Source organism: Oxyura jamaicensis, chromosome 6 (assembly GCF_011077185.1).
Source record: "Oxyura jamaicensis isolate SHBP4307 breed ruddy duck chromosome 6, BPBGC_Ojam_1.0, whole genome shotgun sequence".
NCBI lineage: Eukaryota > Metazoa > Chordata > Aves > Anseriformes > Anatidae > Oxyura > Oxyura jamaicensis.
The window spans coordinates 18,294,597-18,306,558 of record NC_048898.1 but is presented as its reverse complement, the minus strand read 5'-3'; the positions used below and the strand labels follow the sequence as shown (position 1 = coordinate 18,306,558).

General features: G+C 42.3%; 1 protein-coding gene across 2 annotated transcripts in view; it reads right to left on the bottom strand.

The window, feature by feature from the left end:
* Positions 1-6,023: 6,023 nt before the first annotated feature.
* Positions 6,024-11,962, bottom strand: part of WDFY4 (WDFY family member 4) — a 134,196-nt gene continuing 128,257 nt past the window's right edge. For both annotated transcript variants that reach the window (XM_035330291.1, XM_035330292.1), the window contains 4 exons: positions 10,830-11,012; positions 9,933-10,020; positions 7,502-7,613; positions 6,024-6,431 (listed from right to left, as the gene is read on the bottom strand). In XM_035330291.1, the coding sequence (XP_035186182.1) occupies positions 6,365-6,431; positions 7,502-7,613; positions 9,933-10,020; positions 10,830-11,012 (450 nt within the window). In that variant the 3' untranslated portion in view covers positions 6,024-6,364. The remainder of the gene's footprint in view (positions 6,432-7,501; positions 7,614-9,932; positions 10,021-10,829; positions 11,013-11,962) is intronic.

Here is an 11,962-nt window from a genome sequence, read left to right as displayed (position 1 = left end):
TTGAAGCCATGTGCTCTGACTGAATAACAATAGGTACGCCAAAAGCCTGCCGCCATTTTATGTTAACTATGGTGATCCTCACCAGCATTGCAGGGAAGTCTGCAAAATCCTCAGAGGCTTTTCAGTCTTTGACTGCCCCAGTCAGAAACGAAGCCCTTTAAAGCCTCCAGCTGGTATCTGCTTGGGTTTTCATTTCAGTGGCTTGCAGCTAGTCACTGCAGTCACATTTCTCCCTGCTGCGCAGAGCCTGGGGCTCTCCTGCACCTACCACCAGGGAAGTTGGAGGTCGTGTGCATGCTCAGCTGGGTTCCGGGCCTGGATAGAAAAAAACCCTGGGGAAAGGCACTTCTCACCTTCCTGCACGTTCGCTCTGTGTGGCCCTCTTGAACACAAGCTGTTGAGTTCAACTCAAACTTTCCTTCTTGGATTTTGTTTGACTTGTTAAGACAAGTAAAAATCCAGCAGTAATATTTCACAATAAGGAAGTGAATGAGAACATGACAGCACATCATGGCTCTGTACATTGAGAACCCCACATGAGAAGACAACCTTTGGGGGCTTTTGCTTTCCTCTGAATGGCATTTGGGCACAGTTGACAGCAGATACAGTACATAGCTCCAGCTTTTTCCTTGAGAAATTAAACATTGATACTTTTGGATTATCCTCAGGAAAAATAAGGCCCCCAGGAAAATCTCTGACTGCTAACAGTTTTCTCTTGACACTGGAGGGAAGCACAGCACAAGAACCAGGACACCACAGGGAAAAAAAAAAAAAAAAAAAAAAAAAGGCAGGAATGGGCAACACTTATCAATTTCAAACATAGTAACTGTGGCCATGTGTCTTCCCCCTACCATAAAAGCAGACAAGGAGCCAGGAGCTGGTGAATACTGCTCAGAGGTACTACACCACTTCCTCCACCACCAGTTCTGCTCTCTGTGTGTAGGAACTAGAAGGGAAATTGCACAGCACTGTCTGTGAAGAGGTTTTTCAGGCAGTCAGTTAAGCAGCTTTACAATCCTCATTCCACTGTACTAGTCCCATGGTAGAGATGCGAATGGAGAATCCTAGCCTAAGTACTCAGAGCAGAGAGGATCAACAAAGTTGCTAGCCACCTGTTATTATTCTATAAGGCACCTCTATGCCTTAAATAGTCCTGCCTTGCAATGGCACTCTGCTGTCTCTGGAACATGTGCCCTTCAAATCCCCCAGGGAAAAACATAGCTACACACGTTTCTACCTCTGCTTCCTCCTTGCTTGCTCTCAAAGAACAGAGAATAGAAGAGCTGTGTCGTGCCAGGAAACTAACTGAAAAGCCAAAATGAGTAAATCACTGTGCACATGACAACAGCAAATGGCAAAGGCCACTTCTATGTATCACTATAAAAAATAACATTAATTGGGATGCTTTGCAATTTCCTGTACAACCCATAATTAGGTTAGATAAGAAACTAGCAGTGTCTAAGTGCTATAAATGTCTAAATTAAGTTATTTTGAAAGTGCCCAGCACTTTGACATTTGAGAGTTCGGAGTAATTGGGGTATTGAAATAAAATTGCTTCTGTTATTTAAAAGGTCATTATCTTCTTCGAGTAGATATATGAGGACTATTTTCCACTCTACTGAGCCGTTCTATTTGGTACAATTAGACCTGCTTGAGCAGATTTCTAGTGGGCCTCCTCCCACTTATCATAGTCCCAGCATTGCCACAGGGAAGGGCCTGTAAATATACAGCCCAAACACATAGTACATATTCAGCTCATAATCAGACTCTGAAGAGTCAAAAACTGCCGAGCCTCTAACCCACCATGAAAACCACATGATGGTAAATCCCTTAAGGCAGCAATCGAGTCCTTATACAACCAAAGTCAACAAAAAATAGGTTACAGGCAGAGGACAGCTTGCTAGGTAGACAAAGCCTTTGGAGCGAATAAGGATTTCACCTTCCAACCAAATTAATTTTTAGGCCGGCAGCAGCTCTAGTTATTTCAACAACACTACTGGAATCCCTTGTTTAAAACGTGCATGGTCCCACTGTTGCAATAGATTGCACTTTTGCTTGCTTACCAGATCTGGTGCTCTGCAACTGTGATATCCAAAGATGACACCGTAAATGAGTACACTTTGTATTTTATTTTGGTTAGTCCCATAGTGCAAGTAAATTAAGTGTGTGTGTCTCTGTCTCAACACAGACACTGGCAGAGATTTAACCTATTACTATTTTTCCATTGGAGACCTCCACAGCCAGGAGACCACAGGGAATGGACTGAACACACAAGTGTCTACAAAGCACTCTGACTGTTCATTCCAGCAGTTTAATCCCTGTGCTCACCCCCATCCCACAAAAACTGGAATGGCTAGGGAAGCATAATTCCTCCATGTTCCACCTGCCCAGGGAACAGATGTAGGAGGAAGAAAAACAGTCCTTAAAGCCTCCTTTCTGAACTGAACAAGGAGACAATTTCTGACCTGAAACAGGGTTAACTTCCCACGTGCCTGTTGCATTCACCCAGAGATGGCTGTGTAAGTGCTCACAATTTGCTCAGTATTCATTGCAGCAAATACTACTGATGGTTGCCAAGATCCTGATATACTCCTGAAGCCTACTTGGTTCTGGATAACAGGTTCCCATAAGACATTAGCATATTGCTGCTAATGATTTTAGCTCGTAAGGCTCTCAGATACTTCCCTTGTGACAGCAATATGAGATCCTGAGTAAGATGATCTGCTTACCAATTCCCCCTTGTAACAAGCTTTGAGATCCATGCACGAAGAGGACCTGGAAGCACTAGCACATGGTGACAGTCATGGGGAAATTTCTGTTGTACTTACAGATTGGTTTGCATAGATTTTTCAAAAAAGGTTTGAGCAAATTCTTTTTATATGAGCATACAAAGGCCTTGAAGTGCACAGGCAGCTCTGCAAATATTGCTTCACTAGTATTTATTAGTCAATAGAAAGCAACAGAAATCAGACAGTATTTAATGCTCACTGTAGCATTTATAAGACTTCTGTTGCCAAACAAGGAAGCTGCACGGTCTGTGCAATAACCAAAGAAGTGTGATTAAGGCATTTTAGGGTTTATTGTCCCCAATTAAACTGTTTTTTAAAGTCACATAAAAGTTGTGCTGTTCCATATTTCTCTTCTTGGCTTCCCTATGGGGCAGAGTTAAAACTCTGCCTTAATTAATGCCTTAATTCTGCACTTCTTATCCTAATGGGATTGGATTTCTTTCAAGGGTAATTCTCACCCTGAACTACTTACCCCCTGCAAAAGCTGCTTCTGAGATAATTACAACACACTGGTGATGCTTGCAGTGTGCCACTTATGGTAGTGATGGAGTTATGCTGAAAGCATTTGCTGTGAAATTGCTCTACCTGCTAAATTTTCAAGCATATTCTAGATCTGCCACCCCTATATCCCATGCAGCCATTAGAATCAGTATCATATCATAAGACAGAAAGCTGGCCTTGTCCGTGTGTGAGTGAAAGCTATCTCCACATGCAGAGCTGAGAGACTTTCATGTACGTTCATCATTTACCAAATACACAGGAGCCCAGCATAAATATAAAAGAAGGTATTTGCAGAAGAATAGGTTTCAGACAATTTTTCAACAGTACATTAGAAATTTTGAAGTATTACTTCATGTCATATGCCTGCAGGAAAATGATCAGGTGGCATTGTACCACTGCCACATAGACACTGGTTACATCAAACCTAGGAAATGACTGTGGTATGTGTGCCTCAGCTCTGCCAAGCAGGGAGCGGTGCTTTTGGTACCCACAGCAGGCATTTCTTGCCATGACTTATGACTGGAAAAAGTCCTCTGGAGATAGAGGAAAACCAAAGAATTTATCAATACATTGGAAGACACCAACAGCCTCATGAGATGATGGCCGAGAGCCTATACTCCAAAATTCAGAGTTTTTTCATCAGACTAAATTTCTGAAGAGTGCAGCAGCAGAGCAGAACTTGCCCAGGTGCTACACAGACGTAAGTCTCAAAGATACTACTTTTTAAAGGACTTGTTGCTAAACAACCTTAACTCATATAGACTTTCATTCTTGACCTGCTGACTGACATTCACATGCACATTCTGGATTTGTTCTGCAATCCAAAACAACTAACACACCTCGTTCTTCTCTCGGAGGGACAAGAGAACTGATGTAAAGCACAACGAGATAAGCCTGTAAAATCCATGCACAGTTAACCCACGGTTTCAAGTGGTCTCTTCTCATACCTGACAAAGCCAGACTGGTGTCCAGAGCACCGGAACCATTAATGCTGCTATCCAGGCAGCAAAGCAGATGCCAATGCCAGCTCTAAAAAAGTGAATATCAACTATTGGCAAAGAGGCTGCATGAAACTGCTAAAGGAGCAGACAATTAGCCAGCTATCAAGATGCCTACTAGGTAAAATGAAAGCATGGTTAGTGAGCCTTTTCCATGGCTCTTAATCACCTTGATGATGGTTCAGCAAAGCTGTATTCATAGTTGACAGGAGTACATATCCTACTATGTAGCCAAATCACAGCTTATTTTAAGTAATGTGGAGAGAAGAAAGAGGAAAGAAGGAGTGTATTTAATTTTGTTGAATTCTATGGCAACTGACCTTACCCCAGTCCTCAGGAAAGACGGGCACAACCAACCTTTGCAACATAGGATTATTTTAATTGCAAAAACATTGGTGTGCTTTGGCCTAGTTTCAGGGTCTGTTTCGCCAAGCACAGAAAGGATGGTATTTGAATCATCAAGTCAGGTACTGGGAAGTTAGGAAAGATAACCAGCCAGGTCATCGGTGTAGACATAATGCAGCCTTCCTTGTATGCCTGCATCATGAGCTAACCTCTAATTACTACATTTTCCACAGGCAATTACCTCACTCTTGATGGAGGTTAGACAGAGCATAGGGGGTGGGGGGGCTGTCTCAGCACTCTGTGAGGAAAGCAGCTGTTTGCCATAGGAAGTCTTGCTCATTCAGCAACATAATTTGAAGACAAGATGTGAACAAAGCAGTACCCTACAGGAAGAAGAAAGTTGTTATAGTTAGAGGAGACTAGTAAAAAACTCATCTTTTTTTATTCCAGATTCCTCCTAATAATGCTGGCAAGTTTCTAAGCACCAAGATTCTGGCATACAGCAGCTCATCATATTCTTCAGACTCTGGCTGATCCTGCACAGCACACACAGGGGTTCAGTCCTGCATTGCCAAGCACTCCCAGTGCAATGGAAATCATGGAACTCATGTGGCTCTGGCTGTTCAGGGGTTGCATTTGGTGCTATGAACATAAGTGCCTTCATGCATTCAGTGTCCTCCATGTTCATCCAGGTTCTGCCTCACCTAGTCTGTGGTGTTCAAGAAGCCACTCTGCCTAAACACCTTCTCAGGAGTTCCCTTTGTAAAGTAAGGTGGGAGGAGAGGGGCAGTTATCACCAATATAGCTCCTTCAAATTCTCAAAAAATGAGAAGGACCTTGATTTTTCACACTTTCGTCATTTCAGCTAGGGATAAAAATGGCATTTACATGCATTAGATTTTGGACTCAACCTTCTTATACTACAAATACCCACTTCTATTATGCAGAGTCATTATGAAGGTAAATCCTGTTGTATGTTGCATATTCCAGATGGCATCATGACAGGAAAGAAGGCAGGAGCAGAAGTGAAAGAAATAATACATTGAACAGCTGTGTCAGATCACTGTGGGGAAAAAAAAACAGTAAGTCAGATTAGGAAACTAAAGACTATGCTTTAACATGTTTACAGCTGAGGTGGATGAAGGCACCACTGTCAACGTGGCATCTAGGAGTTCTTACCTTCACTTTGCAAAAAAACAGTTTTTCTAAAGGCATGCATACATTTTTTCAGGGAATGAGGAATAGCAGGAACAGAGATACTAACATACTTGTGTGTTGGTAAGAACAAAGATTCTGCTATGAACACAGTGAACATAAGTTTGAAGCCTCAGAGTGTTTAGACCTCATAGTATTAAAATTTGTGTATGTTCATTTTATTAAGCTACATTGCTCTTTCACAGAAATATAGACTATTTTATTTGATAGCAATTATTTGTGAAACACAAAGAATTATGCAAAATCCAGCATTTAAAATAACATTTAAAATACAGAAGTTTTCCTAGGACAAACAGTGTGAATTCTCATTGGCTATGTGTATGTCTGTCAATGTCTTTCCTACACCTTTGGAGACCAGTCGTTGATTTCAATCAGAGCTGACTGCATGGTCTTTCCAACAATTCCATTGAGATCCAGTCCCCAGTAATCATCTTCTGACTTCAACTCTTTCATGCTCTGATGGGCACTTTTCTCTCCATCCAAAAGGTTGAAAACATGAGTCCGGACTATTTCTTCCTACCCATCCACAGACCAACAGCAGATTCTTCCCCAGTCATCACCAACCAGGAGCTTGGAGGAATTTCTTGAGAAAGAGAGAAAAAATATGTAAGAACAAGAAGCAAATAGGATCAAGACTTTCTTCTGTACATGCAGTAATTAGGAGGATGCAACATTCAGGGGAGCAGATTAATCTCTAACGTTAGATTTGAAGAACAATGGTATAGACTATACAAAAGACTGAACTTAGAAACAGATCCAAAACTTCCTGTATTTCAAGGGGTTAGTTGCAGATCATCTTGCCAAATCTTGCCAAAGCTTTTGCCCTCCTCTGATCCTGGAAATCTGTGAATGTTAATTAAATTTGTTGGCCAGCTTCAGAATTCAGGCTTGTCAGCACATAATCTAATGGCTTCAGCCATTGAAATCTCTGCTGCACACAGTGTCATCAACACTGATGAAACTAACTGCCCCCCTCTCTCCACCCTCCCAAAAAACTTTTCCACTTTCCATGCATGTAAGTATCACAGAGTGCTCTAAATCTCAGCACAGACAGTATAGGAATCATTTTAGCAACTATCAAAATGCCAGCACTTCTAGAGAGAAAGACAGCAGCTGTTTTACAGTACATTGCAACATCATGGGGTAGAAGATAGCAACAAATATTACAGCTAGATGACACTGCAGGAGGGGGAATTGAGTAAACTAAAATACTGCTGGCTGTGCAAACTGAGTTGAGTTCAACAACAAAGCTGCCCCGTAGCCAAAAACTTCCAGTTTATATTTCATTAAGGACATAGCATCTCCAGAAACTCCTAGGACAGTCTTTTTTCTATGATGCAGAGACAGTGCAGCAACTATTGATCTGTACAACTATTCCACCTGAAAGTTGCTATTTCTTCTGACCACTGAGTATCCCAATACCCTTCACTTAATACCATCAGCCAGGCCAGCTCCCAGCACGACTGCATTTGACCGAGGTTAAAACAAACAAACACACACACGTGCGCACACAAAACACACAAACAAACAAAAAACAGTAGAAATACAAACTTTAAAATAACCCAAGGATTTAGGACAGATCAGTGGAGACACTGAGGCTCATGCGGTGCCCTCTGCCGGGCATATGCTACAATGCGAAGGACAGGACCGTACCTGGACATGGCAAGTGCTGTCACTGCTGGGCTGTTCTTGCTTGGTTTTCCAGTCAAGGCAAGGCTGGGATTCAGTTCCCGACAGAGAACAAGATGTTTTCCACACTTGTTACCTGTTGTGTGGTTTAAAAATAAATATTTAGAAAGTGTCTGGGGGGCAGCATGGAAGGGATTGTTATTATTTACGGTCAGCAAGTTGTTAAGTTGAAAACAAATATATTTAATCTCAGCCTGTGCTGTTGCAAAATAGGCCCATCCCAATTTAATTTGTGGCTATGATAGTTACATGTGCTGACGTGCGGCTGTATCAATTGTGTGCTAAATTGGATTTGTGTATTATTGCTTTCTAAATTGCATGCCTAGTTCAGCAAAATTGTTCATCAGTTTTCACTGGCTCTGTGCTTAATAAGATGCCCCACAATACCTTGCTGCCAGGATATAATACAGCCCATAATTGCCTAGTAAAAAGAAATTACATAAAGCCCTGGTATTATCAACTTATCTAAATCTGCTCATAACAGAACCAATAATTAAATGCTGAGAATATTTCACATACACACATACATACACACTCACACACCTAACAAAATAATTCAACCATAGTTACTTTGGTCTTCTTAATGACTTGTGTTTTGTATTAGTTTTATTTTCTTTAACATGTAGAATGACGTGGGAATATTTGGCCATTTAAAGTAACTATCTGAATACTTTGAGGGAGCATGTCACTGCTCTGATCATACTTCTCAACTCTTTACTAAAGAACATTGTTGCTGTATGCATCTGAGAACATGCTTCCTTACACTTGTATGAGAACAGGTGTGGCTGTACACATCAACAGATGTCAATGCTCGTCTTCTTTCATGATCCTCTCTTAAAAAGGCACAAACAGGAATATTCTGCTCTGTTCCCATGGACAGCTTTTAAGTCATTGTTTGGAATACTGTTTAAGAAGATCTGATTTTTTAAAAATAGCCAAGGTCTCAGTTTGCTTGAAGACAATTGCTATGCAATTGTACCTGAGTAAAACAGATGTGGAAGTATCTGCCACAGGAAGTTAAGGACTAAATTCTAGGAAATTCTTAAAATGAATTAGATGCTTCTAGATGTAAAAAGAATCTGCAAAGTGACTACTGAATGCTACAAATATTCTGGAAGGAATGTTAAGTCTCGTGTTTTGACTTGCAGCAATCTCTGGTTAGAGACCACAATGAAACCAAATACACAGCTACCAAGCCAGACTGCCTCACATCTGGCATCTCTGGTGTTCTTGCTCCTTCCCTAGGAGCATCTGGCTCTAGCTACTCTCAGAAACATGACAAAAGGTAGGATGGGCATCTGGTTTGGCATTTCCAATATGACTTTGTACATATAAATATTTTCACATAGCAATCTAAGTAATGTAGATGCCAAGTTGCCAAGTTCCATGAAGAGCACTACTGAAGATCTCAGTGGTAATGCCCAATTACTGTATAATATCTTTTTATGCAGATGTTACATCTACAACTCTATCTTTATGCAAATTGTGTGCCTAAAATTGAAGCAATAGAGAATGCCTAATGAGGATCACAGCAAATAAGTGGTGTAAATTATACATACTAACAACACAATTCCTTTCTTTTTTAAAGTGTGCTGTTAACAGAAGCAAGCTGCGCTATTAGAACATGCCTTTAAAGCTCCCTGGCAGGTTTCAGCTCCTGCATTTGTTAGAACAGAGTAGTGAGCTTGAGTTGTTTTTAATACCAGTCAGCACTGTAGCCCCATCGTCTTGTTAATCCTGGCTGCTCTGCAAGAACTCCAGGGCATTAGCTTCAGTTTGGCTTAGCCTTGAAAATATAGCACTGTGCAATAAGGCCTGCTGTTGGACTCCCACAAGTCTGGAGGATCTCTGACCTCGTTCAAGATAGCAAACGGAACAAACTTCCCTGTTTCATCCCAGGATAGAATGTGGCACTGCCCACTCTGACATCCCAGGACACTTTAGTACAGGCCATCAGTAGATGTGCTACGGGAATGGGCTTTCTGGAGTTCACTAGTTTCAAATGCAGAAGGGTGGTTATAGTATCACAGAATGGTTTGGATTGGAAGGGACCTTAAAAATCATCTAATTCCAACCCACCTGCCATGGGCAAGGACACCTTCAGACCAGATTGCTCAAAGCCCCTATCAAGCTGTCAAGCTTGACAGAACCTATAAGGAACCTTCCAGCTTCATCCAGACAGGATTTACCCAAAAGACTGGTGGCTGAGCACTGTTCTGTCTCCCTAAGACAGGACAGTGGCTACCCACTACTGCTGCTGGTTACAGTACCACCATACTGGTTCCCAAACCATCTCCCATTCACACCACGGTGCTCCCACATCCTTTTCCTCCTCACAACAGGACTATGTCTGCAACAGTCCCAGTCCAGTTCACAGTCCACCCTGGGGTCATACCTGTGCTGTTCGCCTCTTCCATGGTGCCTCTCTGTGAGCTCAGTCCATCGGCTTGGCCTGGGCTGTCAGTGTATTCAGTCTTCCACAGCTGTGCCAGTGAGGGAAAAAGGAGAATAACATGGATTATAACACAATGACATGAGATGTGGATGTCTGCTTCCCAGCAAGGGCTGAAAATTGGATTTCGATCATCAGAGGAGGGCTTGGCAGTGTTCACTCTCCCTCTGCCACTATGCTGCAGGGTGTCACACTGGAGAAGTGTATGCATGTAGCTGGCAAGGTTGCAGGTCTGATGTGCTAGCCAGGATCCCAATTACCCAGGGAGCTCTCCCACCAGACAGAAGGTAGAACCAGCAGCAAACTCTTGCTCTTGAGAAGGTATGATTTAATGAACTAAGCTGTGAACCAACTCTCAGAAGCTATGGATCCTGCAGAGTTCTGCGGTATTGATCTATGCAAAAGTGAACCTAAGTGATTCCCTCACCACCACCACCTCAGTGTCTCCATTTATAAAACAAAGGCAATGCACACCAAATTCTTTAAGCAATACACTGCCATCCACTAACAAGTGCAGCAGAAGACCCAGGTACTAGTTTTTCCCCCAAGGAACTGTTTCTCCCAGAAACTCCCATCAAACATATTTCTGATGGGCAATATATTTTTTCTTTTCAAAAACACATCAGAATGAAAAGTATATTTTCAAAAGTCCTCCTGAACGACAGATGTTCCTCATTCAGAAGGATATAAGCTAATAGGAAGCAAACCTTTTACTCCAGTCTTCAGCTTTTGCTCCACGCATGTGCTTTTAGCATCTCTGCCCCACCATTCAGGATGCAAAATTCTGCCTCTGGTCAACACTAAATTAGGATGTGTCTTTTCTCTCCCCTGTCCACCTACCCTCACCACTCCATCTGTGCTTCCTGTGATGATGACGCTGCGTGTGTCCCAGTCCATTATTTCAGCAAAGCAGCAACAAGTAATACGGCTTTCGGGGCTGCAGTTGGTGTTAATGCTTACAAGAGGCTGGCCATTGACTGTCCACAAGCATAGGTAGGATCCAGCACAAGAGGCAATATCACCCTGTAACAAAGCAAGAGGCAATGTTTCAAGATCCTATGCTCATCCTCCTCACAGGAGGGCAGAGATAATGCATGTAGAAGGAGCCAAATTAGCAGTAAACTTTTGGTTCAAACTGAGGAGGCATTCATGCACTCTGCAGAAAGCATTTACTAAATTGCACTAGAAAAACAGTGACCATAAAATAAAAGAAATTGATGATATTTTGAATGACACTTCCCATTGCAAAATAATACAGGGCTATAAAGATCTGCAGAACATCATGCCTTCATGTCCACCTGCCCCCTCCTGTAGTCTGGCTGGTTCTACATCATTTAATTACTTAACATATTTTGTTCTACAGGTCCCAGCACCTCTTCACACCTCCTTGTAAACAGGCAAGCCTCAACACTTGTTTTTCAGTTCTGTCCTAGTTGTGTTCTGCCAAAACTACTTTGATTCCAGCTGGTGAAAAAGAATTTGGAGACAGGTTAGATACAGTCAGCCTTCTGCTTTGTCAAAAAATGGGTAAAGAAACATCTTGATTCACATGAACCAGAAATGCAGTCTTGACATCCACTTCCTGTAACTGAGCAGGGGGAGACCAAGGAGGTTCTCAATATTGTTCTGCAGTCCTGGGCACCCACTACAGAGAGGCAGCTTGCAGACAGACCAGGTCACAACGTGTTAGGCTGCACCCTGAGGTAACAGTCTGTTAGCTTTGGGTTAGGCAGTCAAAAGAATCCTCCTTCTTGCCCACCAAACCTACCCATTTTTTAAGCATGGCAAAGGAATCAAAGAAACACAGAAAAAAAGGCAAACACTGAAAAGAGGACAGAAGGCTGACTGCTATGCTCTGCCCTTACCTTTTAGTCAGTGCATAGCCCAGCAGAGCAGACTGAACCTCAGCTACTGCCAGGGACAGGGACAGGGACTGTGCAGTCAGTGCCTGACACAAGTTCTGGGCCAGGACT